The 27,528-nt window shown below is 41.9% G+C and overlaps 1 protein-coding gene and 1 long non-coding RNA gene across 5 annotated transcripts in view; one reads left to right on the top strand and one right to left on the bottom strand.

Moving 5' to 3' along the window:
* Positions 1-27,528, bottom strand: part of CACNA2D2 (calcium voltage-gated channel auxiliary subunit alpha2delta 2) — an 885,048-nt gene that overhangs the window by 16,938 nt on the left and 840,582 nt on the right. For all 4 annotated transcript variants that reach the window (XM_053287835.1, XM_053287834.1, XM_053287836.1 and 1 more), the window contains 8 exons: positions 26,509-26,569; positions 17,296-17,393; positions 14,125-14,215; positions 12,858-12,920; positions 7,235-7,338; positions 6,194-6,292; positions 4,997-5,091; positions 3,912-3,959 (listed from right to left, as the gene is read on the bottom strand). In XM_053287835.1, coding sequence (XP_053143810.1) covers positions 3,912-3,959; positions 4,997-5,091; positions 6,194-6,292; positions 7,235-7,338; positions 12,858-12,920; positions 14,125-14,215; positions 17,296-17,393; positions 26,509-26,569 — 659 coding nt within the window. The remainder of the gene's footprint in view (positions 1-3,911; positions 3,960-4,996; positions 5,092-6,193; positions 6,293-7,234; positions 7,339-12,857; positions 12,921-14,124; positions 14,216-17,295; positions 17,394-26,508; positions 26,570-27,528) is intronic.
* LOC128341565 (uncharacterized) lies at positions 522-16,719 on the top strand. Its single transcript, XR_008314453.1, has 4 exons — positions 522-749; positions 3,567-3,681; positions 6,877-7,412; positions 16,609-16,719. It is a non-coding gene; the product is annotated as an uncharacterized LOC128341565 (long non-coding RNA).

Below are 27,528 nucleotides of genomic sequence, written 5' to 3'. Positions count from 1 at the left end.
TATGAGATGATGGGACTGCCTCCCTGTGTTCAGGCCAGTCTGAGCTCAAGAATGCTGTGGGGGAAGTTCTTCTACTCCTAATTATTTTGTTACTTGCATATGTGTACATAAGAAAAACCCTGCTAGATTAGACCCAAGGCCTATCTAGTCCCGCATGCTGTTTCACACAGTGGCCCACCAGATGCCACTGGGAAGCCCACAGGCAAGAGTGAGGGTATAACCTCTCTCCTGCTGTTTAGGTGTGTGCATGAAACCGGTATGTCCAGTTCGGTTCAAGTCTGAAGTGGTCTCGAACAGAACTGGGCATGTTCATTTGTGGCACCCTGAACATAGCCCTTGGTTCAGCTTGAATTCAAGCTAGTCCGGGGGTTCTAACACATACACACGCACACACTTTTTACTTTTTTTAAACTCAACACCTCAGGGGGGTGGTGCAGCCATGGCCGTAGGGGGCCCTCTGGCAGTAACCCCTCCCCCCTGCCGGCCTCCCCCGGTCTCCAATCAGCCTGGTTCAGGCTGTTTTAGTCTGTTTTCGGTCTGTTCTGGGCCTCTTCGTGCTAGCGGCAGCCATTTTGCCATCTGTGTGGTCGGGTCAGGCCTCCAAAATGGCCACCACCAGCACAAGGAGGCCCAGAACTGGCTGAAAACAGACTAAAACCTGGCCAATTGGAGCCCGGGTGGGAAGCCAGCGGGGTGAGGGGGAAGCGCTGAAGATTATTTCGCAGCTGCGGCAGTGCCCCCCAGAGGTGGTGAGTTTTAAAAAATGTATATATGTGTGTGTGTGTAGAACCCCCTGCACCAGCTGTGGAGGTGGGCGAGCCCTCGAGCCAGCCAAGTTCGATAGACTGGCTCGAACTCAAGCCGGTTTGCACACCCCCACTACTGTTAATCCTCTGCAATTGGTATTTAGAAGCATCTTGCCTCTGAGGCTGGAGGTGGTTTATAGCCCTCAGATTAGTAGCTATTGATAGACCTGTGCTCCATGTATTTATCTAAACCCCTCTTAAAGCCATCCAGGCTGTTGGGTGTCACCGCATCTGGTTGCAGAGAATTCCATAGATTGATTATGTGTTGTGTGAAAAATTACTTCCTTTTGTTGGTCCTAAATTTCTTGGCAATCCATTTCATGAGCTGACCCCTGGTTCTAGTGTTATGAGAAAGAGAGAAAAATTTCTTTCTATCAACTTTCTCCACATCACGCATGATTCTGTGTAGACCTCTATCATGCTTCCCCTCAGTCATCTTTTTCTAAACTGAAAAGCCCCAGGTGTTGTAGCCTTGCCTTGTGAGGAAGGTGCTCTAGACCCCCAATCATCCTGGTTGCTTTCTTCTGCACCTTTCCCAGTTCTACAATGTCCTTAAGATATGGTGACCAGAACTGTATGCAGTACTCCAAATGTGGCTACACCATAGTTTTGTATAAGGGTATTATAATATTAGTAGTTTTATTTTCAAAACCCTTCCTAATGATCCCTAACATGGAATTGGCCTTTTTAACAGCTGCCGCACATTGAGTCGACACTTTCAATGATCTGTCCACCATGACCCCAAGAGCCCTCTCCTGGTCAGGCACTGACAGCTCAGACCCCATCAGTGTATATGTGAAGCTGGGTTTTTTTTTGCCCCTATATGCATCAATTTACACTTGCTAACATTGAACCTCATTTGCCATTTGGTTGCCCACTCCCCCAGTTTGGAGAGATCCTTATGGAGCTCCTTGCAACCTCTTTTGGATTTTACCACCCTAAATAATTTGGTGTCATCTGCAAATTTGTCCCCCTTGCTGCTTACCCCAACTTCTAGATCATTTATGAATAAATTAAAAAGCACCGGTCCCAGTTCAGATCCCTGGGGGACCCCACTTCTCACTTTCCTCCATTTAGAGAACTGTCAGTTTATTCCTACCTTCTGTTTCCTGTCCTTCAACCAATTACCAATCCACACATGAACCTGGCCCCTTATCCCATGACAGCTAAGTTTTCTCAAGAATCTTAGATGAGGAACTTTGTTGAAAGCTTTTTTAAAGGCCAGGTATACTATGTCAACCACACACCTGTTGACATTCTCAAAGAACTCCAAAAGGTTACTGAGGCAAGATTTATCTTTGCAGAAGCCATGCTGGTTCTCCTTCAGCAGGGCCTGTTCTTCTATATGCTTAACAATTTTATCCTTGAGAATGCTTTCCATCAATTTGCCCGGAACAGATGTTAAGCTAACCAGCTTGTAACTTCCCAAATCCCCACTGGATCCCATTTTGTGTTACACTGATGTGTTACACTGTGTTACAATGTAATCAGTGTTACATTGGCTACTTCCCAGTCCTCCGGTACAGAGCCTGATTGTGGGGATAAGTTATATATTTTTGCCAGGAGTTTGGCAATTTCACATATGAATTCTTTAAGGATTCTTGGGTGGATGCCATCTGGTCCTGGATTTGTTAATTTTTAATTTTTCAAGACAGTTTAAAGCAGGCATCCCCAAAGTGCGGCCCTCCAGATGTTGCTGAACTACAACTCCCAGCATCCCTAGACACAATTTTTTGTGGCTAGGTATGCTGGAAGTTGTAGTTCAGCAACATCTGGAGGGCCGCAGTTTGGGGGTGCCTGGTTTAAAGCATCGTCTCTCATCACCTCTGTCTGACTCAGGTCTTTAGCCTCTGCCCCTGAGAAGCTTGGTTCAGGCACAGGTATACGCTTAGTATCCTCTGCCTTGAAGACAGATGCAAATAACTCGTTTAGCTTCTCTGCAATCTCCATATCCTCCTTAATAATCTCTTTCACTCCCTCATTATCTAATGGTCCAAGCGCTGCCCTGGCAGGTTTCCTGCTTCTTATGTATTTAAAGAAGATTTTGTTATTCTCCTTGATGCTTTTAACTAACGTCATCTTCGCTATGAACCACACCACCCATTGAGATCATCAGGAGAGGTTCGTCTGCAGTTGCCACCAGCTCGTCTGGAGACTACTCAGAGATGGGCCTTCTCCATTGCTGCCCCAAGGCTCTGGAACATGCTTCCTGCTGAAATAAGAGCCTCCCCATCTCTTACAGTTTTTAAAAAGGCAGTCAAGACACATTTGTTCACCCAGGCATTTAATTAGATACTGTTTTAATTTTTTGATTTTTAATAGTTTTAATCTTTTAAATTTCAAATTGTTGAAATGTTTTAACCTTTTTATTTATTGTTTGTTGTAAACCACCCAGAGACTTGTGTTTTGGGTGGTATACAAATATGTTTAAATAAATAAATAAATAGATAGATAGATAAACAAATAAATATTCCTCAAACTCTCTTTTTGTCTCCCATATTGACTCCTTGCATTCTTTTTGCCAGATTTTTTTTTCTTTTGTTCTCTTCATTTGGGCAGGCCTTTCAATTTCAGAAGGAAATCTTCTTCCCCTTTATAGCTTCCTTGATTTTACTTGTTATCCATGCTGGCATCCTCCTGGTCTTGGGTGGTACCTTTCCTCCTTTTTGGTATACATTCTAACTGGGCTTCTAGTACTGCGGTTTTAAATAAACTCCATGCATTCTGAAGCGAAGTGACTCTCCTGATTTTCCCTTTCAGTTTTCTTTTCAGCATCAGAGGATCAAGGGAGTGACAGCCTAGGAACAAAGGGCCTTGGAAATGGGGAGATGTGATGTATGTGCGTGTGCATGCATAGAACTGTGGCAACTGGATGGTATGGTGATATTTACATACCTCTGAAATAATTTCCTTTCAACCATGTCTTATGATAACTAAATTTTAAAAATAAAATCTTGAAAGGGAGATGCTATATGTGCTGCTTGGTTAAACATTTCCAGTGTTCTACTTGAAACGGTTACTTTGATGTTTAAAAAGTGAATTCAGAGGGCTCTGCAACAGTCCTGGTTTAGATGATTGCTGTTCAACTGTATTTCCAACACTTACCTTGTAATTAGCCTCACAGTCCATCTCACAGCTTGTAGAGGGGTCACACTGCAAACCAAAGATAATAAGCAATGAAATCAAGTGAGTTCTAAAACATCTCAAAACTGATCTCCTTGAACTCAGACCATGTCCATGCATCTTTCAGAATTACAGATCAACACTTCCTTATAGTCAGAAGACAATAGTGAGGAAGTAATGAGGATAAGGAAAGTCTTCTCACAGTTCCCATGCTGTGATAACAGCTTGGCTGTCACCGTAATGTGTTGTATGTGGGAAAATCTTTGAAGACTACTTGGAAAGTTTAGCTGATTCAGAATATGAAGCCAGGTTGTTAAATGGGACTTGCTGAACAGAATGTATCTCACAGGGGTTATGGTTTCCAATTTGTTTCTGGGCACATATGCTAGTTTTGACCAATAAAGCTCTGTTTGTATATCATGGTATCTGAGGGGCCACCTTCTCCCAAAGGAACCTGTCTATCTTTAAATATAAGCTTCTGAGGTAAGTTGTTAACAGGGATAAAAACTGTTCTGCAGAGGTTCTGTTTATTTATTTATTTGATTGATTTCTATACCGCCCTTCCAAAAACGGCTCAGGGTGGAATAACCTTTCCAGAGATATTAATGTTGCACTGGGTAGCATCCAGGCTAAGTCAGTCAATCTATTAATGGGTCTAAAGTTACAAATGACTAACTTATCTCATTGATTTTAATGGTGCTTATTCAGAACTAACCTGGATGCTGCCCACTGACTTGAACATCTTTTAGCAGTCACGTAAAGACTGTTTTATTTAGGCAAGAGGCTATTTGACATAGCAGATAAGCAGAAAATTATCTGGAAGAGTAAAGAGAATAATATGCTGCCTCTTTCCGGAACAAAGAGATATGGATAACTTCTGAGGTTTCATAAAAAGGCCATGGAAGGGACTGATAGGCCAGTGATGGCGGCCAATCAGCTGTGCTCATATTTGGATCCCAGCATGGAATTCTGCGTTGTCCAGCTAGAGAGCAATCCAGCATCAACCATTTTATATACAAAATATAAGCCCCACCATCTTTCCCAGGAAGATATTCTTCACCACCTACTCTTCGTGTTCCTAGCTGGTCCCTTTCTGTTCGATTACTTGCAAGGACTTTAAATTTTGTTGTCCAGGCCTCCACATCAAGTTTCACTCCAACCACTGCGGAAAAAGAGGCCTTCAGGTTAGATAAACTTCCTTCGTTCTCAATGTAAAGATGACTGAAGTCACTTTATTGTGTCTCCTATCTATCTCAATATATTCCCATTGTTACTTTGTCAGCCACAACTGGATGCAATATTTGCATTGAAGCTTCCTCCTCCAGTGTTCAGTCTTCTCTTCCAAATGAGAAGCAAGTGCAATTTTCTTCGAGGACCATAGGTGTTGAGGAGAAAGAAGATCTGTTTTTGGTGTTTACCTAGAACTAACAAATTACCATTCTAAGGGTACTAGTTGACATACGGTACAAGAATACATTAGCCTAGTAATATTACATCTGTGCAATTTGCATTACACAAGAGTAAGCTCATAGGAAATATGGGCTTACTCTTGTGTAATGCAAATCTTGCATTTGCACTACTTATACAGATTGAACAGATGCAGTATTAGGCTGACATATTCTTGTGCAGTATGTCAACCACTGATATCCACAGAACTGCTATTATTTTGGTGAGCAGTGCTGATGGTCCCTATTTTTTTTTTAAATGTTCATGCATTTTAAGGAAGATTCTTTTTCTTGTGCATGAAATTAAAATTTCACCCATCTTGAAATAACATAGGAATAACATATTCCTATGTTAATATAATAATAACATAACATCTACCAAACTCCTTTAAAGTATGACCACAAGAAATGTAAGCCATCTGGGGTTTTGCCTCAAGGTTATCTTCTAAAATCTTTCTTTCTGTTTCTCCTACCTTATGCAACTCAGCAGGAGCACGTAAAATTTATACCAAGGCTTTTCATGCCTTCAGTCCAATGCTGGGGATTGTTTGTGGAACAACCAAGAGGAGTCCAAACATCACTACATATATGCCTGTACTGAAATCCCTGATGCAATGACTGAGCAATCCTATGCATGTTTACATGGAAGTAAGCCCCACTTTGTTCAGTCGGACTTACAGTACTAGGGTACATGTGTACAGGATTGTAGCTTTATAGTGGCTGTGGATGGCTTCAGAAGTTTGGAATGCCTAAGCTAAACTAAGGTAACTCAAAGACAGGATACTCATTCTGAGACACAAACAACACCAACATTCTTACCTGCTGGGTTCAAGGGCTTTCTGCCAAAGCTGAGCTCAACAGCTGTGCTAACAAGAATCCCAATTGTGTTGTTTTCCAGGTCTTGGTCTCTGTAGCTGACTATATGGAGAAGGGTGGGGGGAGATCGGTCATCCTGTTTGCTATGCTGCATGGTATTATTATTAAGAATATTTATATACCAATTTTCAACAAAAAAGTTGTCAAAGAAGTTCACATCATAAAAAGAACGAGAAGATAGTTCTCCAACTCAAAAGGGCTCACAAACTAAACACAAGGAAGATACCAGTAAGAGGTAAGGATGTTAGGCAGGGGTTGAATAGGGAAAATGGCTCTCGCCCTGCTGAATATAAGAGCATCACCACTTTGCCGAGTTAGAATGATGCCTCTTTAGCAGAGGATACTACTATTACTTTGCTACAGATAGGGCTATAGAAAACTCTGGCTTGATTACAGTGCCCTGATATTCTCTATGGTTCCATAAGAGGTTGCCTACCAGTGTCCTCTCCCTACTTGACTTTGTTGATAAAAAGAAAGGCTGCACCATACTCTATGACCTCCAACCCTGTAACCTTTGAAGTAAGAACTCTTCTCTGTTTAGGGAATTGTGTATGATATAGACAGCAACCTTATCATATGTGACAAATAAACTACATTATTATTCCTTTCTTTTTCTGCTCAATAAGAATCACTAATGTAAGCCGGCGGATTCTTTATGTGAGACAAGAAATCTTAGCTGGGAAGAGCTAAGATTTGATCTACAGACGATATGGGCTTGCCATGTGTCAAGAGTTCTTCAGGAATCATGGCAGGATACAGACAAGGAAGAGCAGATGAGTATGCTTATGAAAAGCAGTATATTAACATTAACATCATCATCATCATCTTTGTGGTAAGGCCCTGAAGCAGAATATTTTGCCATACAGCCCAGATGCAGACTTTTGATGCGATACCTGTAGCTCTATGCTAACAAAAAGTACCCAAGTTGAAAGCAGGGGAATCAGATCCCATCTCTCTGGAGAAACAATGTAGAGTTATACTTACGATCCTGGTAGGGTGGTTTAAAGATGTAGCCTTTATTATCTAGGCTCCTTCGGTAGAAGCTGGCATTGAAAGGTTCTGGATCTTCTTCCCAATCTTCAGCAGCTCTTAAATGAGACCATAGATCAATCAGCACCATAGAATGTCACATGCCTTTGGACAGATTTCATTTCCCATGGAGGTGAGTCCCCAATTTAAGCGTGGACAGCAGTGCTACAGGCTTGGGTATGATTATATTGTCAGTGGTGATTTCTCCAAAACCTCTCAGTGTTGCCAAAGTCCAAATGTTCATAATACATGTATTTGATATAAACATCTCAGAATTTAAATAATGTATTTCATATCTGAATGTATAAGATTACATTAGAGCCAATATCTAATATCACCCCCTCACACACACACACTTTTTGAGGGCTACGATCTTGCCTTTTAATAATTAAAACCACTTTTAAAAATCAGGCTGGCACTGTAGCTGCAGCATAGGTATCAAGTTCCTGGTGGGCCAATGAATTGTGTTTGGTTTGATGAGTCACAAGTAGTGTTCCCTGTAATAGGTATTCTCAGATGTTGTTGACTACAACTCCGATCATCTGCAGCTGCAATGAACTTTGCCTGGGGGTGATGGGAAGTATAGTCAACAACATCTGGAAATCCTGTTACATGGACCACTGGCCACAGGTTATGCAGGCTTATTTTTAGGGTCTGCTTGTCAGTCTTTACAGGTAATTATGGGCTTCTGAAAACCTCTGAAATGGTTATGGTTAAATATAACAACTTGACATCCATTTCTTTGGATGTCAAAGGCAACTGACTCTGACTCTGAGGGGTCTGGTCAGTAATAATACCCCTCTAAGAAGGTACGTAGCAATACAAGTGGATTGCACTCTCAGAAATAAGTGCTGTGTGGGCCCATTACCCAAAGGTAACCTTCCGTGATATTGAAAGGTACAACTTGTAATTCAGTAGAGGGAAGTGACTTTACCTTTGGCATTAAAAAGAAGCATGTTCAACAACTGGATGTACCCAAGAACTAAAAAAGCATGCTGTTGCTGTATACCCAAGATTATGATCTGTGATTAGCATTCAGTCTACCTTAGTGAAATTTACTGGGAACCTGCTGTATAATCCAAAGGGAAGGGTTGTGGTATGCAAGGACAAGGCAGTTAAGCAGAATCAGGAATATTAATAGTTTGATGAAATAGATATTTACGTACAGGGATGCAAGCACAGACTGCTTTTCAGAGCTCTTGCTGCAGGCTGTTTGTTAGCCCCACCTCTACTCCAGGACTGGAATACAAGCCCCATTCAAAAGCTGGCTTGGATCAAGGAATGGATTAACCAAAAACACCACAGCTGCCAAGGTCAATTCAGGTGTCAGAAATGCCTAAGAGGACTTCATGTTATGTATAATAAAATGTATAATTGTACTTAAAGTGGTTTATTTTTAAAATGTGGTTTAACATGTAAGGCATAGAACAGAGAGCCAGCGTGGTGTAGTGGTTAGAGTGCTGGACTAGGACCAGGGAGACCCGAGTTCAAATCCCCATTCAGCCATGAAACTAGCTGGGTGACTCTGGGCCAGCCACTTTGCTCTCAGCCTAACCTACTTCACAGGGTTGTTGTGAAAGAGAAACTCAAGTATGTAGTACACAGCTCTGGGCTCCTTGGACGAAGAGCGGGATATAAATGTAACAACAACAACATACACAGATGCTAGTATGTAGACACTCACTAACAGTTAAGGGCATGTTGTTTACACTGGCTGCCATACTGTGCAAAATTCTGTCAGACTAGGAACAAAGTGTGCTCAAGACCACTTGTTGCTCAAGACCACTCTTGTGCAAGATGGAACTACTGTGCAAATGCAGTTGTGTGACAGAGGGCCATTATTTCCAATTGTGCAACTGTGTCTGTGCCATTGTTCCATCTTGCACACCTGCACAAACATTCCATCCCTAGGCTGATGGAGCCTTACACAGTAAGTCAGCTCAACTCAAATCCATTGGTCAACCCACCCCAGATTCGTTCAGCCCCCTCCCTAGCTGCTTTTAAGGCCCTTCTTAAGATCTACTTGTTTCGCCAGGCGTTTGCCTTTATTTCATTTCATTTCATTTTTTAAAATTGTTATTGTTGTTGTCCCCTGCCTAGAGTCTTTGGAGGAGGCGGCATATTAGCAAATCTCAAATAAATAAATAAATAAATTTTCAAATAAATAAGTAAACAAACAAACAAATCCTCTGTAATACCTGTGCTTAGAAAGAACCAACCAATGAAAGATGTAACATTATGTGGGTTGGGTCTGCATTGATGAGCAAGTGATCTTTTTGATCTAAATATACTGGCTCCAGCCCAACTAAAGGTATTTATTATTGTCACATTGAGGTAACTCATTTGTTGGCTTCATTAGGACTTGATTATAACTAACTTTGGTTGGACTGAGTTAACTGGCTACTCAATTACATTCATCAAATGTTCCCAACAGTGTACTAGTGGCTGATGTGTACCTAAGACGGTTACAATAGGTATTATTATTGTTATTATTAGTTGTTGTTATTATTATTTTACATATTTATATCATGTGGGCCATCATTATTATATAGCATGATCTATGTGCATGGCACTTTACAAAGAATAAGACAGGTCCCTGTCCCAAGGGGCTCACCAGCATCTAAACTGAACACATATAAGGAGGCAGGGACAAACTGGGGAAGAAAAACTTTTTGAAGGCTCATTTGCATAAAAACTCCCAGCAAGTAGAAAATTAGTACAAGGAGTGATCTAGTACAAGAATATTGCACTTTATGTACTAGCTCTCTGTCTGTACGGAGGGTATATGGTTTTTTTTTTTAAAAGTCCATATACTGTTTATATAAGAAACTTTATAACTTTCTTATATAAGAAAAAGGATGCAAAATGTGTATACAAAAATATATTAAGATAGAAATACAAAACATTGACTGAATTATTAGTCTCAGTCTTTATTAGTACAGCCAATGGCCAGAATTAGACTGAATTATTAGATCCCATATATGTACTCATAGCTAAACAACAACAATAAAGCTTTCTAATACCAATGTAAAGTTAACCTAAAGTAAGGTAAAGTGTGCTGTCGAGTCAGTGTTGACTCCTGGTGATCACAGAGCTATGTGATTTTCTTTGGCAGAGTACAGGAGGGGTTTATTATTGCCATCTCCTGAGCAGTATGAGATGATGCCTTTCAGCATCTTCCTATATCGCTGCTGCCCGATATAGTACCAGCGGGGATTCGAACTGGCAACCTTCTGCTTGTTAGTCAAGCATTTCCCCACTGCACCACCTAAGGTGACCCAAAATTAACATCTATTTATAAATTTTAAAAAATGGCACAGAAGAGTAACACATTTGCTCAATGTTTTGTAGGGAGTTTTATTTCTTTCACTCAAAGGAGCATGCAAAAATGGCACTTCCTTCCTGCAGCTGTCCACCCTATCATCTCAGGATTCTAACTGAGCTAAAATGCACCTTTTAAAGCATTCTCTTATATTTTATTATAGTAGGGGGAGAGCAACTGTTCCTACCCAACCCAAGCATGGCATCTCTCCAGTGGTTGGTGCTGGTGTTTATCTTGTGTTTCTTTTTAGATTTCTAGCCTATCTGGGACAGGAAACTATCTTATTTATCATTAATTTTTCTGTGTAACCCGCTTTGAGAACTTTTGTTGAAAAGCAGTGATAGTACTAGCTTTTCCCACCTCATTCTGCTGCATGTGTATCATTTGCATAAAAAACTTCCTGTAAATAGTGATTATTCTCCCACATGAGTCCGCCTGCCCATGGGGTGGTTTGGATGAATGTGTCCCTCAATGCAGTATAACTCGCACTCAGTATAACTCGCACTCAGGGCTGCAGTGATAACGTGCTCACCCTAACATCACTAAAGGATGTGCCAACTCATTCTCAACATGTCCTTTAATGTGTGTGGGGTGGTGGTGGTATCCATTGGAATAGCCCCTCTTCACCTGGTACAAAACTCTGGGTTTGCTATTGGATTGTTTTAGATTATAGTTGCCTTGGATCTCAATGTGGAAAAAGCAGTGTATAATTTTTAAAAAACATACATACATTTGTAGATCCGGCCTCATACACAGAGAGTGGCAAGAATCTGGGAAGTGGCTAAGTGTATGAATATATAAGTCGAGAATCCTTTATCCGGACTGCTTGGGACCAGAGGTGTTCCAGATTTTGGATTTTGGATTTTTCCGGATTTTGGAATATTTTCATAAATGAGATATCTTGGGCATCAAAGGTTACTGGTGTTTTTAAAAAAGGTTTTATTTAAAGTATATAATCAAATAAGCATTGAATTTACTCAAACATGGCATTTTAGGTGGAAATGAAACTCAGATGAAAATAATCTCAGATGAAAAGGCTTGGCTTTGGCAGAGGGTAGGTAGACTTTGGCAGAGGGTCTCAACAACCCCTGAAGTTCCTTAGTGCATTCCCGCCTTCCCTCCTTCCCCTCTCACACTCTTTTCAATGGGATCACACTCCTTCCTGCCTCCCCTCCTTCCCCTCTCTCAGACCTGCTTGAGAAGTGTGCGAGTGGCACTGCTTGAGAGGCAGTAAACAAAAGGCAGATAGCAAAGCCTGAGGGGAAGAACTAAAAGGGGAGCTAACGAGTTGAGGAAGCAACAACAGCGAGTTGAGGGGCCTTAAGCAACTGCTCCTGCAAACTGTGCATCCCGCCCAATCCTGGCCCCAACGCTTCCCAGCCGCCATAATGTTCTGTGAGTTGCGGGCTTTTTGCTGCTTTGTTATACAGTACTGTATATGCCCTGTTATCTGCTGAGTTGGGGCCAGGATTGGTTTGGAGGCTGAGGGTTTTTTTTGTGTGTGTGAGAGGTTGAAGCTACAAGCATTCTCCCTGCCCCCTTGGTGTGGTGTTTGGATTTTGGAGCTTTCCCGATTTCGGGAGTCCAGATAAAGGATTCCCGACCTGTATTATTCACAAGTTGGTCACTTATAAATAGTTGTATAAAGGCAGAACTACATGTTAAATGAAGTTCTGTGGTTCTTTTCCTGAAGGGCTCCTTAAAAAAATTATTCAGGTAAAGCAGCTGTGGATGGCTTCATCCTGGTGGCTTGGTGGAATGGAGCTTAAAAACAAACAAACACCTTTTGGTTCACCTAGGCCTTTTAATTTTGGTTTTTCAGATTTGATCTGATGTTTAAAATGAGTTTTTAAGCTGCTTTAATTTTATTTTGTATTTTATTTCTTTTTTGTCTGTTATGATTTAATGTGTTATGTGTTTTTATTGTATGTTTTAATCCTTTGTTGTGAGCCACCCAGAGAACAATTTGTTATAGGGCAGCTAACAAATAAAGTTTATTATTTTATTATTATTTAATACTTTCCTCTTTCTAGGTTGTATACTGGTCTCAAGGCAATGGGGTGCAGATCCCCCCACAAAAGAGTTCTTCCTCTCATTTTACTGAACTCCCCCCCACCTAATAACCAATATCTCCCACCCAAAAGCATCTTTTGTCCCCACAATAAATAAATAAATAAAAATAAAATAAAAGAGGAGTTGCTCCTCAAGCTTTCCCTCTGTTTGCATTCCTGCAAGGCAAACAAAAAAGCAACTTACTTGTTAGGGAAAACACGGGTGATGCCACCATCAGTGGCAACAAACACAGCTAGGAGACTGTACCTGTAACAAGACAGAGATATAGAGTTCCATCTGCAAGTAGGGATGTGCACGGAACCAGAGACTGCTGGCTTGAAGGTGTGTGTGTGGGGTAACTTTAAGAACTGGGGAAAGTGCTCCTACCCCTCCGTTATTTCCCCCGTCAATGCTGTTCTCAAAAATGATCCCACTGGGGCGGCAATGTACCTCATTGCTGCCCCAGTACACTGTGGCTGCAGAGAATGCGCACATCATGCTTGCTTGCTTGTTGTGATGTGCACATGTGCAGCAGGCACTTTTGGCCCGTGATGTACCAGGAGGTATGCTGCTGCCCAGGTGGGACCATTTTTGAGAACAGCACCAGTGGGGGAAACATGGCTGGGGATGGGGGTAGGAACACCCTCCCCAGTCCTTAAAGTTATTCCAACCCACCTTCAAAACAGCCGAACCGCCAGTCTTTCGAACCAGTTCCATGCACATCCCTCTCTGCAAGCCCTAAACTTTAGGCCAACATTCCCCTCCTTACCAATTTATCTTTGCAATGCACCTTTTAGCATGTGTTGATCATTATAGAAGTAGAATGTTTAGCAAGCATCCATGTAGCAGTGCCTTCTAGGTGGGGCTCTGCCACAAGCTCCTCCCCAAGACTGTTCTGACCCTGTAGGATGTAACCATACCAGCCAGCACGTCCTTATTTTCCCATTCAAGTGAATGGGAAAATAGGGACATGTTGGCAGGTATGTGTAACTCTTTTCTGCCAATTTCCTGTTCTTACCATTTATTATATAGGTAATTCACACTGCTCTATACTGTTAAGTACTGAATTCCCTGAACATTTCAGGCTCTCGGTACATTGTCAGCTGGATCTCTGGGACCCTGTGTTTAACCCATTTGCACAGGTGTTTGGATCTCCTTCTAAAAGAGAATTTCATGGTAAGGCTTAGGTTTAAAAAGGGATGTAACCAGAAGCTACCCTACAGCTACTCTATTCATCCATCTAACTCAGTATTGTCTGCACTGACTGGCAGCAGCTCCTCCTAGTTTCAGGCAGGGTCTTTCCCACACCTACCTGGAAATGCCAGGCATTGAACCTGGGACTTTCTGCATTCAAAGCACATGCTCTTCCACTGAGATGCAGCCCCATCCCTGATGTACCCAGCTAGAAAGTCCTCTTCTTGGGACACTAAATTACTGCCAGGTTGTACTACAGAACTGAAATAGTATTTACGTGCTTAGGTCTTGGTCTTTCCATACTCTCTCCACCAGTTGTTGGGTGATTCCTGTGTCCAGGATGAGATTGTGGAGGAGGAAATTATCACCTTGAAAGAGAAAGGGAAAATGGATGTTTCCCAACTCCGAGTCTTGCTTATCATATTCCCACGAGGAAGATCCCTCCCCATTTGGATGTTGAAACCACACTTAAAATGTATGACAGATGGGAATCCATGTTGCCTCTTGTTCTTGCTTGCCTTGTTAGAAAGCCGCTTTCCCACTTGCTTCAGTAGTGACTGACCTATGGCACAAAGCCTCACTGCAAAGTGTACAGAGGGTAATCCCAAGGCCCACTAGTGGCAGAGATGCCTTGCAGAGGTGGTCTTTGGGTACAAGTGTTTGGAGGTTGTTTTACAGTCATTATTTTATTAGATGGCTGGCTCTGGGGAGCCTTAGCAAATTGTACTTCATGGATCTCCTCCTACCGGTGTGGGCCCCAAGAGAGTCACTCTACTGCATTTGTTGCCATTTGCTGCTTGAAGCAAAGGCAGTGAGTCGCCCTGCTGTCCCTGCTCCCTGGGTCAGAGCTGATGCTGCCCCACCCATCATTAGCCCTGATGTCACGCCAATCCCCCTTCACCAGGCTCCCTTTCTGGGGCTTGCCACCACTGCTTGGTGTTGCCGGCTGGCCAGACAGCATTGGTGCAGCATCAGCACTCTCTCTACACTTCCTCTCCCATATCAAGCTTGTCCACATTGTCTTCTCCCAAAATGAAGGAGATAAAGAGGACAAGCTTTGTGCTGGGGGTGCGGTGCAGGGAGGGAGGGAGAAGGAGAGTGCTAGTGCTTTCGCAGGGGCAACACAGAGAGGCCAGTGGGCGAATCTGCTGCTGCTTGCTCACTGCCTGACCAGCCTGCAACCCCGAGCAGTGATTGTCCCCCAAAGATGAGGCGGTGAGGAGGAGGCATCAAGTTTGGTGAGGCTGGGTCTGCAAGAGAGGAGGGGGTGGGGCCAGCAAAGAGGGGAGAGTCAAAGCAGAGGCAGTAACAGTGGGGATGAGGCAAAGGCAGCTGTAGCAGGCAGGTGGGGTGATGCCTCCTGGAAGAGTTGCCCCTGCACTGCTGCCATCAACACACGGAGACCAAGAGCACAGAGGTGGTCTCAGGGATCAGTAGTGGACCTTCTGAGGGCCCCCGGCAGCTGCCCACCAATGCCAACTCCTGATGCTGGCCTTGTTCCCAAAGATAAGCAAACGAAACTAGCAGAGACACGCAATTAAAAGTGATCTGACAACACTTTCTAGTTCTACAGTATTCTTCACAGCATTGTCAAATTCTCAATGACTTTTCTCAGAATGGTTCTACTGTTTCAGTTCTGGGAATTTACTAATTCTGCTGCTACCTAACAACTCTCACCTACTGTGGTACCAGCCCTTGGCTTCTCATTCAGCTTTGCTGTGTTTCTCAGGTTAGAACTCCTTCTTGACGTAGGTAGGATCACTAGCAAAAAGCTCTTCTGTTTGATGGGCAGGGGTATTTGTATGTGAGGAAAAGTGCATCCATCCTATCATCCCATCACCTATACCCCAACTAGTTTCCTCTTACCTAAACTGTCCTGCTGGGACAGGCACCTGCTGGCAGCAGCATCATTCTCCCCCAGTGTAGGGCCTGCAGGTGGGTATTCCCCTTCACTTGCCATAGTGGTGGTGGGGGGGGCAGCACTGGCAAGGAGGCTTGGAGTGCTGCTGTTACATAGTTCACATGAATGGGGAAGGGCCTTTCCCTCTATTTGCTTACCTTATCCAGCACTGGCAATACTAGGGCTTCCTCAGTTCATGCAATAGTGGTGATGCCACCAATGGAGAGGGCATATGCTAGACAATATATGTCTGTGGCTGCAATTCTAAATACACTTACTAGTGGGGTGGCTTCATGCATAACGGCAGCCAGTAAGTATGGGGTGGGGTGGGGGTGGGGACTGCTGGTTCCTGCTGAGCATGCTGCTGCTTCCATGACATCAGAATCTGGAACTATTGCATTGAGAACGTTGGTAACTCATCTCAGTCAGACTTTGTCAAGCCAACTTCAAATATTGGTTCTGAATATTGGGCTGAAGTGAGTTACCTGAGGTGGGTTACTGACAGTGGATTAAACTCCTTTGAAAACAGCGGGACTTGCTTACAAGGATTGCATTTGTACACAGAAATGGATGGCCTAGAGCTAATCCATCTCTTGGTCACATTAAGAATGTGACAAAGACAGAAGCTTTAAAATGACTATTATAGGCAGGGATGGAAGGGAACTTCCAGATTGTCTAGTCTGAAATCCCTAGGGAAAGACATTTTCAACATCTCAACACTTGATAGATGTCTAAACCTTCCAGTCTTCTTAGCTAATTTTCATTGCAAAATGGTTTTATAACTTAAACATTGTAACTCAGAAGTTCTCAAATGTGGGTTCCCCAGAAGTTGTTGAATTACATTGTCCATTGTCCCCACAGTGGCTGAAGGTCATTGCGACTGAAGAGGATGGGAATTGTTCAACAACGACTAGGGACTCAAGTTGGAGAGCGCTTTTTGGAATCAATAAAAATATTTTTCTTGAAATGTCATCTCACTGCTTTTTCTGCTGTCCATGTGGGCTATGTGTTAAATTAAAATAAATAAAATGATTATCTTTTTCCTGGGCCTCTCGGGAACAGAATGCTCTATTTATGTAGTGCTTTTGGGAAATTAATACTAGCACATCTAGAATCAGGGCGTATCACCTCCTATGGGCTATGATGTGATTCAGGTCAGAATCACAATTAGAGGGTCTGGTGTGCTTGCTGATTGTCACATTCATGCTTGGTGAGCAGCATTAGTAAATGACTGAACTGATGAATCCTGATAAGAATAGCTAATTATCATTAAAATTCTCCTTTCATGATGTTCAGGTAACTAATACTACAATCATCCCCAAAGATGTAGGCTTGTGCAAAAGTAGCACATCTATATTTTTTAGACATAGCCATATGGCATGCTATGTCTACATAAACTAATTTTAGCAAACTTAACTTTGATTCATGTCTACTGAAGCAGAAGCAACCCTTTGCTGCTTAGTTTTTCATTGGTCCTCAAACCCCAGCTAGTGCAGACCTTTCCTGAGAAGAGGCTGTGTGTCCATTGCATGTCCCTGTGGTACTTACATTGCTTGGAGTCAGGCGTCACCTTTTCCATGAGGGCGATAAAATTTTCCAGGAATTCAGTGTTGTTATCCGACTGGTTGAGATCTTTGCAATATTCTCTGGGATTACGGTGAAAAGATTTGAAGTTTGGAAGGATGAAAAAGTTACTGTCAGTTTTCTTCCTCTCAAAACTGGTATCATCATGACTTTGTGTAAAAGGTGGGTGAGGCAGTTACCCAGACATGTTGCTGTTGCGCATGAGAACACATATTCAATAGTGCTTGCATATGTTTGCGATAAGGGCCGTGGGGCAGTATGTGGAGTTGTTTAGTAGTAGTTATATCCTGCCCTTTCCCAGTAGACTCATGGAAGTGGTTTCCAGCTTGATGTGTGTGCAGGGTTCTGTTGTACACTAGTGTACACTATGAGGCACTGGTTTCTGGTTGTACTTGGAAGTTATTCATCTAGATGCCTTTAAATGTGTGGGTAAGGGAGGAAGGATTAAGTGGATAAATACATATCTTTAAGAATCTGAAATAATTCAGAATAGATATCCGTGTAGAACATATCCATGTAGAACATATTTTTGTGTGTGACTAGGGCCTATTCTGAATGCAACTGGTCACAAACTATAGATGGAGGTCTTTTTTTATTTTTAAAGGGATTATTTCAGTTTCTTGCATGAGTTGTTACAGCATCTCTCAAACACAAACAGAAGATTATAAAATTATATAGGGTCAATTCATGCAGGAACAACAGGTTAACTTGAGGCATTTACTGGCCATATAAACAACTATGGAAGTTTCCTATTGGTCATTAATGCCATCAAACACCATCTGAAAGTGGTCCGCATATCAGCTGAAGCACAATACCACGGTTATGTGAAATGACACAATATAGCCCCCAACCCACCATATGAGGGTGGGTTGAGGGGCTAAAGAGCTCCTATTCCTAGTAGCAGTAGTACTACTACCCTAGTGGTAGTAGAATCTCTGTTTGGGTCTGCAAAACCAGGATTCACACAAGTAAGTCAGGCGAGGCATCAATTGCTGAAATAGGGAGCTGGAAGCATACAAGGTCATCCAAAGGCCTTGCAGACCTTGCCTGGAAGTATACAAGGTCATCCAAAGGCCTTGCAGTTGCTTTGCACTGCCAGTAGACTGGAAAGCCTGATTATATCTGCAGTTGCCCTCGGATGGTCCATGAAGAGGCAGGAGGTGGGCCTAGCCCTGCTGAAACAGCTTCAAGTACAGGATCATAGAATGTGCTTTGCAGGGTGGTACATTTATGGATGTCAAACCCTGAAGCCACAGCTCTCTATTGTTTCCAGGCCTGGTAGTTCCTGGTAGCTGACAGAAAGGGTAAATGGATACATACGATGAGAAAAAGCAAGGTAGAACTCTTCTCTCCTTCTACCTTGGTTAAGAGGGTACAAAAGCTGGGCTACCCTGCTTTGAGCAACCTGATTTGGAGGGATTTTTGTGAGTTCACACAAGTAGGCAAACCAGGGTACAAGGCCTCCTACTCTTATGTTGATGGTTGTGTGAACAGGCCTAATTATTGCTTTTTGGATTTGTGTAGAAATAGCATTACTCTTCTAACAATTCAGTGCCCATGTATGGCTTTTAAACTCCTTTAGGGTTGGAAATATCATAAGCAAAAGTAGATCTTTATTGAAGCTGATCTGCCTTTTGTGAGCTTCCACTGATACCTGCCTTTGCTTTGACTTTCTAGATAGCCTATATGCCATCCATCCAGCTTCCATTTTTATCAAATAGTGTCGGAAAACAGTAATGAGATCCCAAACACTGTTTGATTCTGCAGTTCTAAGGCAGAAAGTCCCCCACCCACTATCTACCTGTTTCTCAAACTTCTTTCAGTGCATCCTTTAATCCTTGTTTTTTAGGTGACTTTAGAAATATGAGCTCTACAGGTAAATAATGGGACCCCTTAGGATACAAAGGGTATGCTACCCAAGTCCCCATGCACCCTGTAGGTAGCAGCTCATCCCTCTAGAGCGGGCTGTACAACTTTGGTCCCTCCAGTTTTGTTTTGTTTTGTTTTGTTTTAAATTTAAACGACCACTCCCAGCATTCCCAGCCACAGTGGCCAATAGCCAGGGATTATGGGAGTTGTCATTCAACATCTGCAGGAGGGCCAAAGTTGTGCAGCCCTGCTTTAAAGAGAGAACTGAACACTCCAGTTGTAAAACACAGAACAGGATAACATATTTATCTCTATAAAACCCAACATGCTAAGTAATGATGTTTGATGGCATTCATACCACATTGGCTTCCATTACATACTGATGCAAATTTAGGCAGCTGGGATATAGCTATAATGAACGATATAACACTATAATCAAAGAGAGATAAAATTTTCATATGTTTGGGAATAATACCCATTACTGCCTACTAAATGAAATTGTCTCTGACTTGCATTTCACGAGACATCAGTGGAGGGGGAGAGGAGTGTGCCAGCTGAGAATGTGTACTTTATCCCAGCCCAAAGGAACCCAATGATCCTAGGCTGTTGCTAGGCCAAGCATTGTCCTGAAGAGTTAAAAAAATGATGCAGGATTCTTTTTGTACTTTTACTCCTTCCTAAAGAGCAAAAGTAGCCACAAAACAAACAAAGTAGGAAGACATAAGGAGGATAAGCCATGATTGTCCACTGACTAAGGATGTATACATAGGGCAGGCCACTTGAAGCAGTCCTCAGTCTTGCTGAAGGAGATCATTCTAATAATTCTCTAGCCAGAATAATTTCAAGGTTAGTTCCTTGCATCTTTCTCTCACAGGGCATTCACTGCTTGTTTGCAATACAAACAGGGCTCCTTAGGGTGAACATTGCTTTACCGATGCCACCACAAGCCTCTCTTCATGTCTGTACCTCACTGTTTTTTACTATCACACTAAAGGGCAACATAAGGATTGATAATAGTGGACTAAATGATCAATCATCTGCAAAGAAAATAGTTGACAATATCAGTTCATTTAAGCCAGTGTCGTTTTAACACTGGAGAAGTGGTTTCCAGTTTTTTAGGGAAAAATTACAAGTCATCTTGGCCATTTCCTTCACATGGCTACTTAATAGCAATGCAGGGACGACATCCATAAGGTAGAATCAATGGCTTAACCCTTCCTCTGCTCATCTTCTCCCTTGCCACCCATCCCCCAGGCCCTCCTGCTCTACTTAGGCAGGCTTACTTCTGGTTTTAAAGCCAACTATGGTAAAGGGGTGGCAGGGGAGAATCGGTAGATGGAGGAAGGGTTAAGGATCTGCTGCCCACTGATTAAGATTGTCACCTGCAATTCTGCTCCCTCGTTCCACGCCCACATTAACACTATAAGACAACCTCAGAGCTGGGGAATGTTTCCTTCATAAAATCTAGTTTCACCCTTAAAAATAGCTTAGATTACACAGGCATGATATCAGTGGAGCAGCACACTAAAATCTAATAAGACAGATAGACTTTGTGAATAGCAGCAACTGCTCCAACTGCATATGCCATATGAACTTGCCTTATTCTGAGTCAGTCCATTGATCTATCTAGTCCAGAATTATCTACTCTGACTGGCACACTAAGTTTTCAGAGCAGAGCTCTTTCCCAGTATTGATCCCTGAAAGTTTTTTTGACTGGAGAATCTGGAAACTGACTCTGGGGCCTTCTCATGCCAATTGTGTACTCCACCATTGTTGGGTGTCTTGTGATTTGATTTTGAAGCCAGGATCACTCTAGAAGTGATCAAGGTAGAAACAAAGAAAACAGCAGGTTAAACATTTCACCACTGGAGTCTGAAGAACTGTAGCTGAGTGGCCCTGAGCTTGGAGGCAAGACTGCTTTGCTCCTTTCATGGCTTTTCCAATGACTTTGGGCATAGGACGTCCCATGTATACATCCTCCTCCTATAGAAGGGGATCAGAATACTTACCTGACTCTTTCAAAAAAAGAGCAAGAGGTTATTTATATACTGGTCAGGTGACTTGTGAAAGGAGCTAGAGGAGACTATCCTATCCATCCTGATTTGTCTGACACAGCAAATCTCTCCCCAAATTTTTATCTCTCCCCAAATTAAGGCAGTGCAAAAGCTGTGAGCCCTGATTAATATATATATTTGAATTCACCTAGTGCTCAACTTACCACATCTTCTCTTTAATAAATACAGTCTCTTCATTGGCTCTGGTCATAATCAAACCAAGTAATTAAAAAAGTGCCACTATCCTATGTGGGCAAAATCTCTGGCGGGGCAGTAGTCTGCATTTTTTTGGTATTCTGTGAAACTGCAATTTCTCCTCTAAAGCTCCACTCTTCAAGGAAATAAGGGACAGGAGAGGAGGGAGCGGAGAAGGGAGGCATGAGAGAAAACACTGAGGATCTGTCTCATTTGTGGAACATATCAATATTCCACAGTGCGCAGAAGTTGTCTGGACAGTCACAGAGAACTGCTTTTCACCATAGCAATAAGAAAACAAGATGGCCAGCCATGCTTTACCCCAGGATTATGCATGGGAAATACTGCTACACACACTTGCACATACAAACTCTAGACATATCTGTACCTTTTTATATAGATAGATAGGTGCTGGCACTAGAGTGTAGGACATATACATTCAGTACAGACTTGCATGATATAGAAAAAAATGGCCCAGGTGACAGTGTTCAAGATGGGCCCACTCTAACAGGCTGTCTTAGTGTAATATTGTACCTCTGTGTGTGCGTGTGTACGTACCCACAAATATGAAGGATGGTGACATGACACAAACCTCGCTGCAGATCTATGCTTGGCACTATGCCAGGTCTAGGTTTGGCACTATGTCAGTTTGCTACTGCCTCTGGTGGCTTTCTCTTAGATGGTTCCATTAGCAAAATTCTTTTTAACACCGCTGACTTGGTGCCTTTGCATTGCCAATAGCTGAAGACTTGGATGGAGGCAGGAAGAGTCTTGGTTCCATTCCTCACTGGCAGTGTAAACCACATATTCATTTAGGGACTAATTTTCTGAGTTCTTATTAGAGTTGTGTTCGATTTGCTGATGCTAAAGGAAGTTAGAGTTTTTAAAGCATAGGTTACTGTAGATCCAGAGGTGTCCAGGGTTTCTTACCAGCCATGGGGCGGGGGTAGAGTGGAATCCATGTAATGGTGAAAAAATATCAATATCAATATCACAAATGCCAAGGTTTCTTCATAGCAGGACATCTGAACACCTGGAGCACTAGGGCTTCCCCTATATAGTTGCCGGGTAAGATATCACATCTTCAGGAATTAATTCCTCACTTGGGAATTAATTACTTATATAGAACAAATCATGCCTGCTATTGAACATAATATTAGTTGGACTGGGCCATAATTCAGAACAGATAGGTGCTCTGATCAATCTTGAGGCTGAAAGTAGTTCTACTGCATGGTTGGGCTCTACATTCTTAAATGGGCCTGGATGGTATGAGTGTCAGCCCAGTCCTGGTTAACATTTACATAGTGCACATGAAATAAAATTCAATGCATACAGATGGTAGTCCCATTCTTAGCTGTTAATCACTTGTGAAAACCCTGAAAGCAACGCTGTGCTTTTGGGAAAAACTCCTCATTACTGACATTTGCAGCACAGAACTTCCACTGAGGGGAGAAAAACTTTAGTGTGAAAGTGCTATGGGGGAGGATTAATTTTCCAGAATATACCTAGAGCAAACATGCCCTAGGAATGGAGAACTTCCTCTCTTGCTTAAACTACTAAGGGATGTGAAAGTGGCTAAAAGAAGAAGCAGAATAAACACGCTTACATAGTGGATGGGTAGAATATTGAGATCTAAGTAGGTAGCAAGGATGATTCCCTACTGCATCATGCTTCTCCACGAAGGGTTATTTAAGACTTGCTTTTCCCAGAAAGCTGCTTAGACTGGGTTCATGTCCAGACCCTGAAGTAACTGTGCCATCAATTCTGTCCAGGAAACTACATGAACAAGTTCTTGTCAAATAACACATGTTCTATTCAATCAATCCATGCTAATCAAACCATGGAATCTAGATTTTAGTCTCCAAACTAATCAAGCCATGGAATCTACATTTCAGTCATGGGCAGTAGACTACTGTTGCATCACACTACTACTGTGAGTCACTGGAGGAATGTGTGTGATGGTTTCACCTGCTTATGTTGGACCTGTTACTTAGTTCAAACTCATTAACAAATGGTAGTATAAGCAACATGCTGTTTGTGTGACTGAGAAAAAGAGCAGTGTAGATGTACAGAGGTGAAGTGTACTCCACCTATACTCCATGCTTGCTATGGCCAGGTCTTTATAATGGATAAGAACAGGCACCTTTTGCCATCAGTCATTTTTTTAACAGATGCCTGAAGGCAATGCTTTTCATCTGTTATATATTAATGCATGCATTTGCACTAATGCAACAACACTTTAAAAACTTGTTTGCATGAAGAGGTTGGATTACATTCTGGGTTCATCTGTAAATGTTTGTTATCACATCCTAGTGGAGACAGCTGAGAGGCAAGTCTACTCTGTTGACTCGACTTTCCTCTTGACTTTCCTTCAGTATACAGCAAGTCATTTATGTGGGTAGAAAACATCCTGACGACCCACATCATTTTGTTTCTCAAATACCCATAAGCACACAACACTGCATCCACCTATATATCTACACAAATGTGTACAGATATATGTGCTCACACGCCCACAAATAGATCATTAGTGATATATGGTTTCTGAAAATTATCATGGGCTGTTGGCCATATTAATATTAGATACCATACAGTCTTATTAGCATATTGTCTGGTCTTGTTGGTGCTGAAGGGCTAACAGATGGTGCAGCTGGAACTAAAGAACTATTACAGGAGCTTATGAATTATATGACTTGATGGCACCAAGATCTATGTGCACCAAGATCACTGTGCTACATTTCAGGGGGGAAATGCTTTCAGTATTTCTTCTATGTTATAAAAAGTCTGTCCAAACACTGTATTTTTTAAGATAAACCACGTGATTCTTGTTTTCATTTCAAATTGATGAGGTTTGCAGCACTGATTTGTATCCTTCACATATAAAATTCTCCACATACCCTGTATGCTTATGATGCATAGGAGAGGAGAGCTGGTCTTGTGGTAGCAAGCATGACTCGTTCCCTCAGTTAAGCAGGGTCTGCCCTGGTTGCATATGAATGGGAGACTAGAAGTGCGAGCCCTGTAAGATATTCCCCTCAGGGGATGGAGCCGCTCTGGGAAGAGCAGAAGGTTTCAAGTTCCCTCCCTGGCCTCTCCAAGATAGGGCTGAGAGAGAGATTCCTGCCTGCAACCTTGGAGAAGCCGCTGCCAGTCTGTGAAGACAATACTGAGCTAGAGAGAACAAGGGTCTGATTCAGTATATGGCAGCTTCCTATGTTCCTACTCACTGCAGCAGAATAAAAACTCTGCAAGTCATTTCCAAATTACTACACTATTGCTTCTATTGCTTACCTTCTGTACTGGAGAAGTGTACTTGCTTTGTATAAGAGAAGTGTGTCAGACAAGCAGGCTTCTGTTAGGAAAAGTTAGAACTTTCCCATGCTAGTATTATTCTAACATGTACAAAGCTCAGTTTGTGGAGGGTTACCAGGCCCATGTGATGTACAGAAATTCTCTTCAATGTCTTGTTCTATATCACGGGCAGAAGAGAATATTTTGTTTTCAATATACAAAACAAAAATGGGATCTTACTGTGATCTCCTGCAAAGCACTGGATACTGAATTTTCTCCAGGTGCCAAATATGAAATCAGTATATTATCTGAAATTCAGGGTGCAATGAATATTGCCAACAAATTTCACTGTAACCAACAGCCTCTTGCAAAAGTTTGGAAATTTCCATTTGGAAGAATAAGATTTATAAAAGCAGCAGTTGTGATTGTGGTTGCATTCAGTATAATATTTCTTCTTATTTAATATGACAAGTCAAAAAGTCCAGTAGCATTATGCCTTTTGGAACGCTATACATTTAAAATGCTTCATTTTAAATGCTTTCTGTACAGCAAGTGCTAACATATACTGACCCACATATACACCCAGTGTCCTGTGGGCAGTTTACACACTGCCCATGCTGCTGCAGGCATTTAAAACAAGATTGATGTAGTTATTGCAAGATTTGATGTAGATTTGCAAATTTTAAAAAATGCACAAAAGCAGTTACACAACACTATGACTACTGGAAATAGTCACTGTAGTGTTGCACAACTCTACCTGCACATTAAAAAAATATGCACAACTGCACTTCTGTGGAATGTCTATTTTGTTTTAAATGCCCACTGCAACATGGGTTGTGTGGAACTGTTAATGGAACACTACATGATATGTGAGATTCAAAAACAATCATCTACATGATTGCAACATTTTAAAGAATTGGTAATATTTTCAACAAGTGGTGTAGTGAGTGATTCATGCGGTCATAGGGCTTATTAATCATTAGGTATTAGTGAAATTATTCAAGGACCCCAAGATACCAATAAAAGTGAGTGAGCTCTGTAATCTCTTCTAAGAAAATACCAACAATGTACATCGGATGTTAAAACTTTGGTAACCTAATTTGGAGTACAGAACTGATCTTGTGTGGCATCTACACCCAATTGCCAAACTATTTACTGGGATATTCAGTTCAAACATGTTGGACATTTTTGGTTGAAACTATTTAACAAGAAATCTAAATAGGGTTGTGAACGATACTCCTGCCTTCCAAAAATCTTCCTTCCTCTGCACAATTGAATAAAATTTGTGTATTACATACGTTTTCCAGATTTAGCTAACATTATGGCACGATCTCACATGATCAAAACATGGCTGCTTGAATTGTTTTGTGAGGATTTTCAGAAACTATACCTATATATGTATGTGTACATACATCTGTCATACGCAGGCATACATATATACTCTTCTTATGTAAGTGAGTGAACAGAAGGTGGGACGTGTGCTGCCAACCACAGTAGTCTCTCAACAAGGTGCAGGTGGCAGCTGTAGTCTCAAGAGTGGCACACAGGCATATTACAGACACAAAAAGAAGAAAATGAGCAAGACTTTGGCACAATGAAGAGGTGTCAGCTCTGAGAGAGGTGAGAGTGATGAAATAGAATACTTAAAGGTGTGGCAGGGAGGGAAGTGGGGATGGGAAGGGGAGCTGAACCAGTCCCAGGATCAGTGTTGGGAGGAGAGTGGTGGAGAGTTGAATGGACACCTCAGCAAGCTCACACACAAAGCTACCTTGGAGCAATGAATACATGTCCCTCGGACTCAAAGCTGTTTGGCAGCAGGTATTCAAAATCTGCAACAGAAAGGTAACGTTATCCGGCGGGGGTTTGCAATGAGGGAAGAAGGCTTCATTCTCGGAATACGACAGAAGAGCAAGAGGAAGAGAGAGAAGTGGGATGGGGGAGAAAGAGAGAAAGGAAAAAGTAGACAGTAATAAACAAAAGAGGCAAAATAACTGACTAATTTTAACAAGAGAGAAAGGAGAGAAGATTCTTTGGTAACTAGCATTGTACAAGAAGGAAAGTTATAGCCAATATGTTGCCAACCTTTGGAGGATTTTGATTTTACTGCATATTTTTTATTTTACAATCTGAAATTAAGTATACTTGATCAATTGTATATGTATTGCTGTGGGGGCTATACACTTACATATACATATACACACACACACACATATATATATGCTCATATTTATATATATGTATGTTTGGTCGGTTGTGCTGGCATCTCTCTCTTATTATGATATTAACAAAGAAAAGAAATCACATGCTCTGCTCATACGGAAAGAGAATTACTAAAACAATATTTTGTAATAAAAATTATTTTTCAGGCATCAACATGGCCAAACCAGGGTCCTTTATGAAGACAGTCCAACCAAAGACTTACCCATTAGTTAGAGGTAAAGTGCAATGCATTGTAGAGGGTGCAGCTGCTGCCTTCTGGCTGACAGTGGTCTCAAAGCACTGCAATAGCCATCCCATTCTAGTCTGAATATGAAACAGATCCTTCCAGATTTGGTAGGGACAGCTAGATATAACTAAAGCAAGCATCTGTGCTCTTCCAGTGTTGAATTTCTACTGCATACGCTAAATGCTTGTATTTTTTTCTTTTTATCTCTCCTTTGGTTTCTGAGATATCTTGTATTTTCTTCTCTGGCTGAATAAGCAGTCATTCAACTAGAGGGGCTCGATTAAAACAAAGAACTGGAAGTGCAAACAGTCAGAACACGTATCAGGTTAAATACACTCAGTG

Source organism: Hemicordylus capensis, chromosome 2 (assembly GCF_027244095.1).
Source record: "Hemicordylus capensis ecotype Gifberg chromosome 2, rHemCap1.1.pri, whole genome shotgun sequence".
NCBI lineage: Eukaryota > Metazoa > Chordata > Lepidosauria > Squamata > Cordylidae > Hemicordylus > Hemicordylus capensis.
The sequence above is the reverse complement of the archived record's forward strand: the minus strand, read 5'-3'. Positions and strand labels throughout refer to the sequence as shown.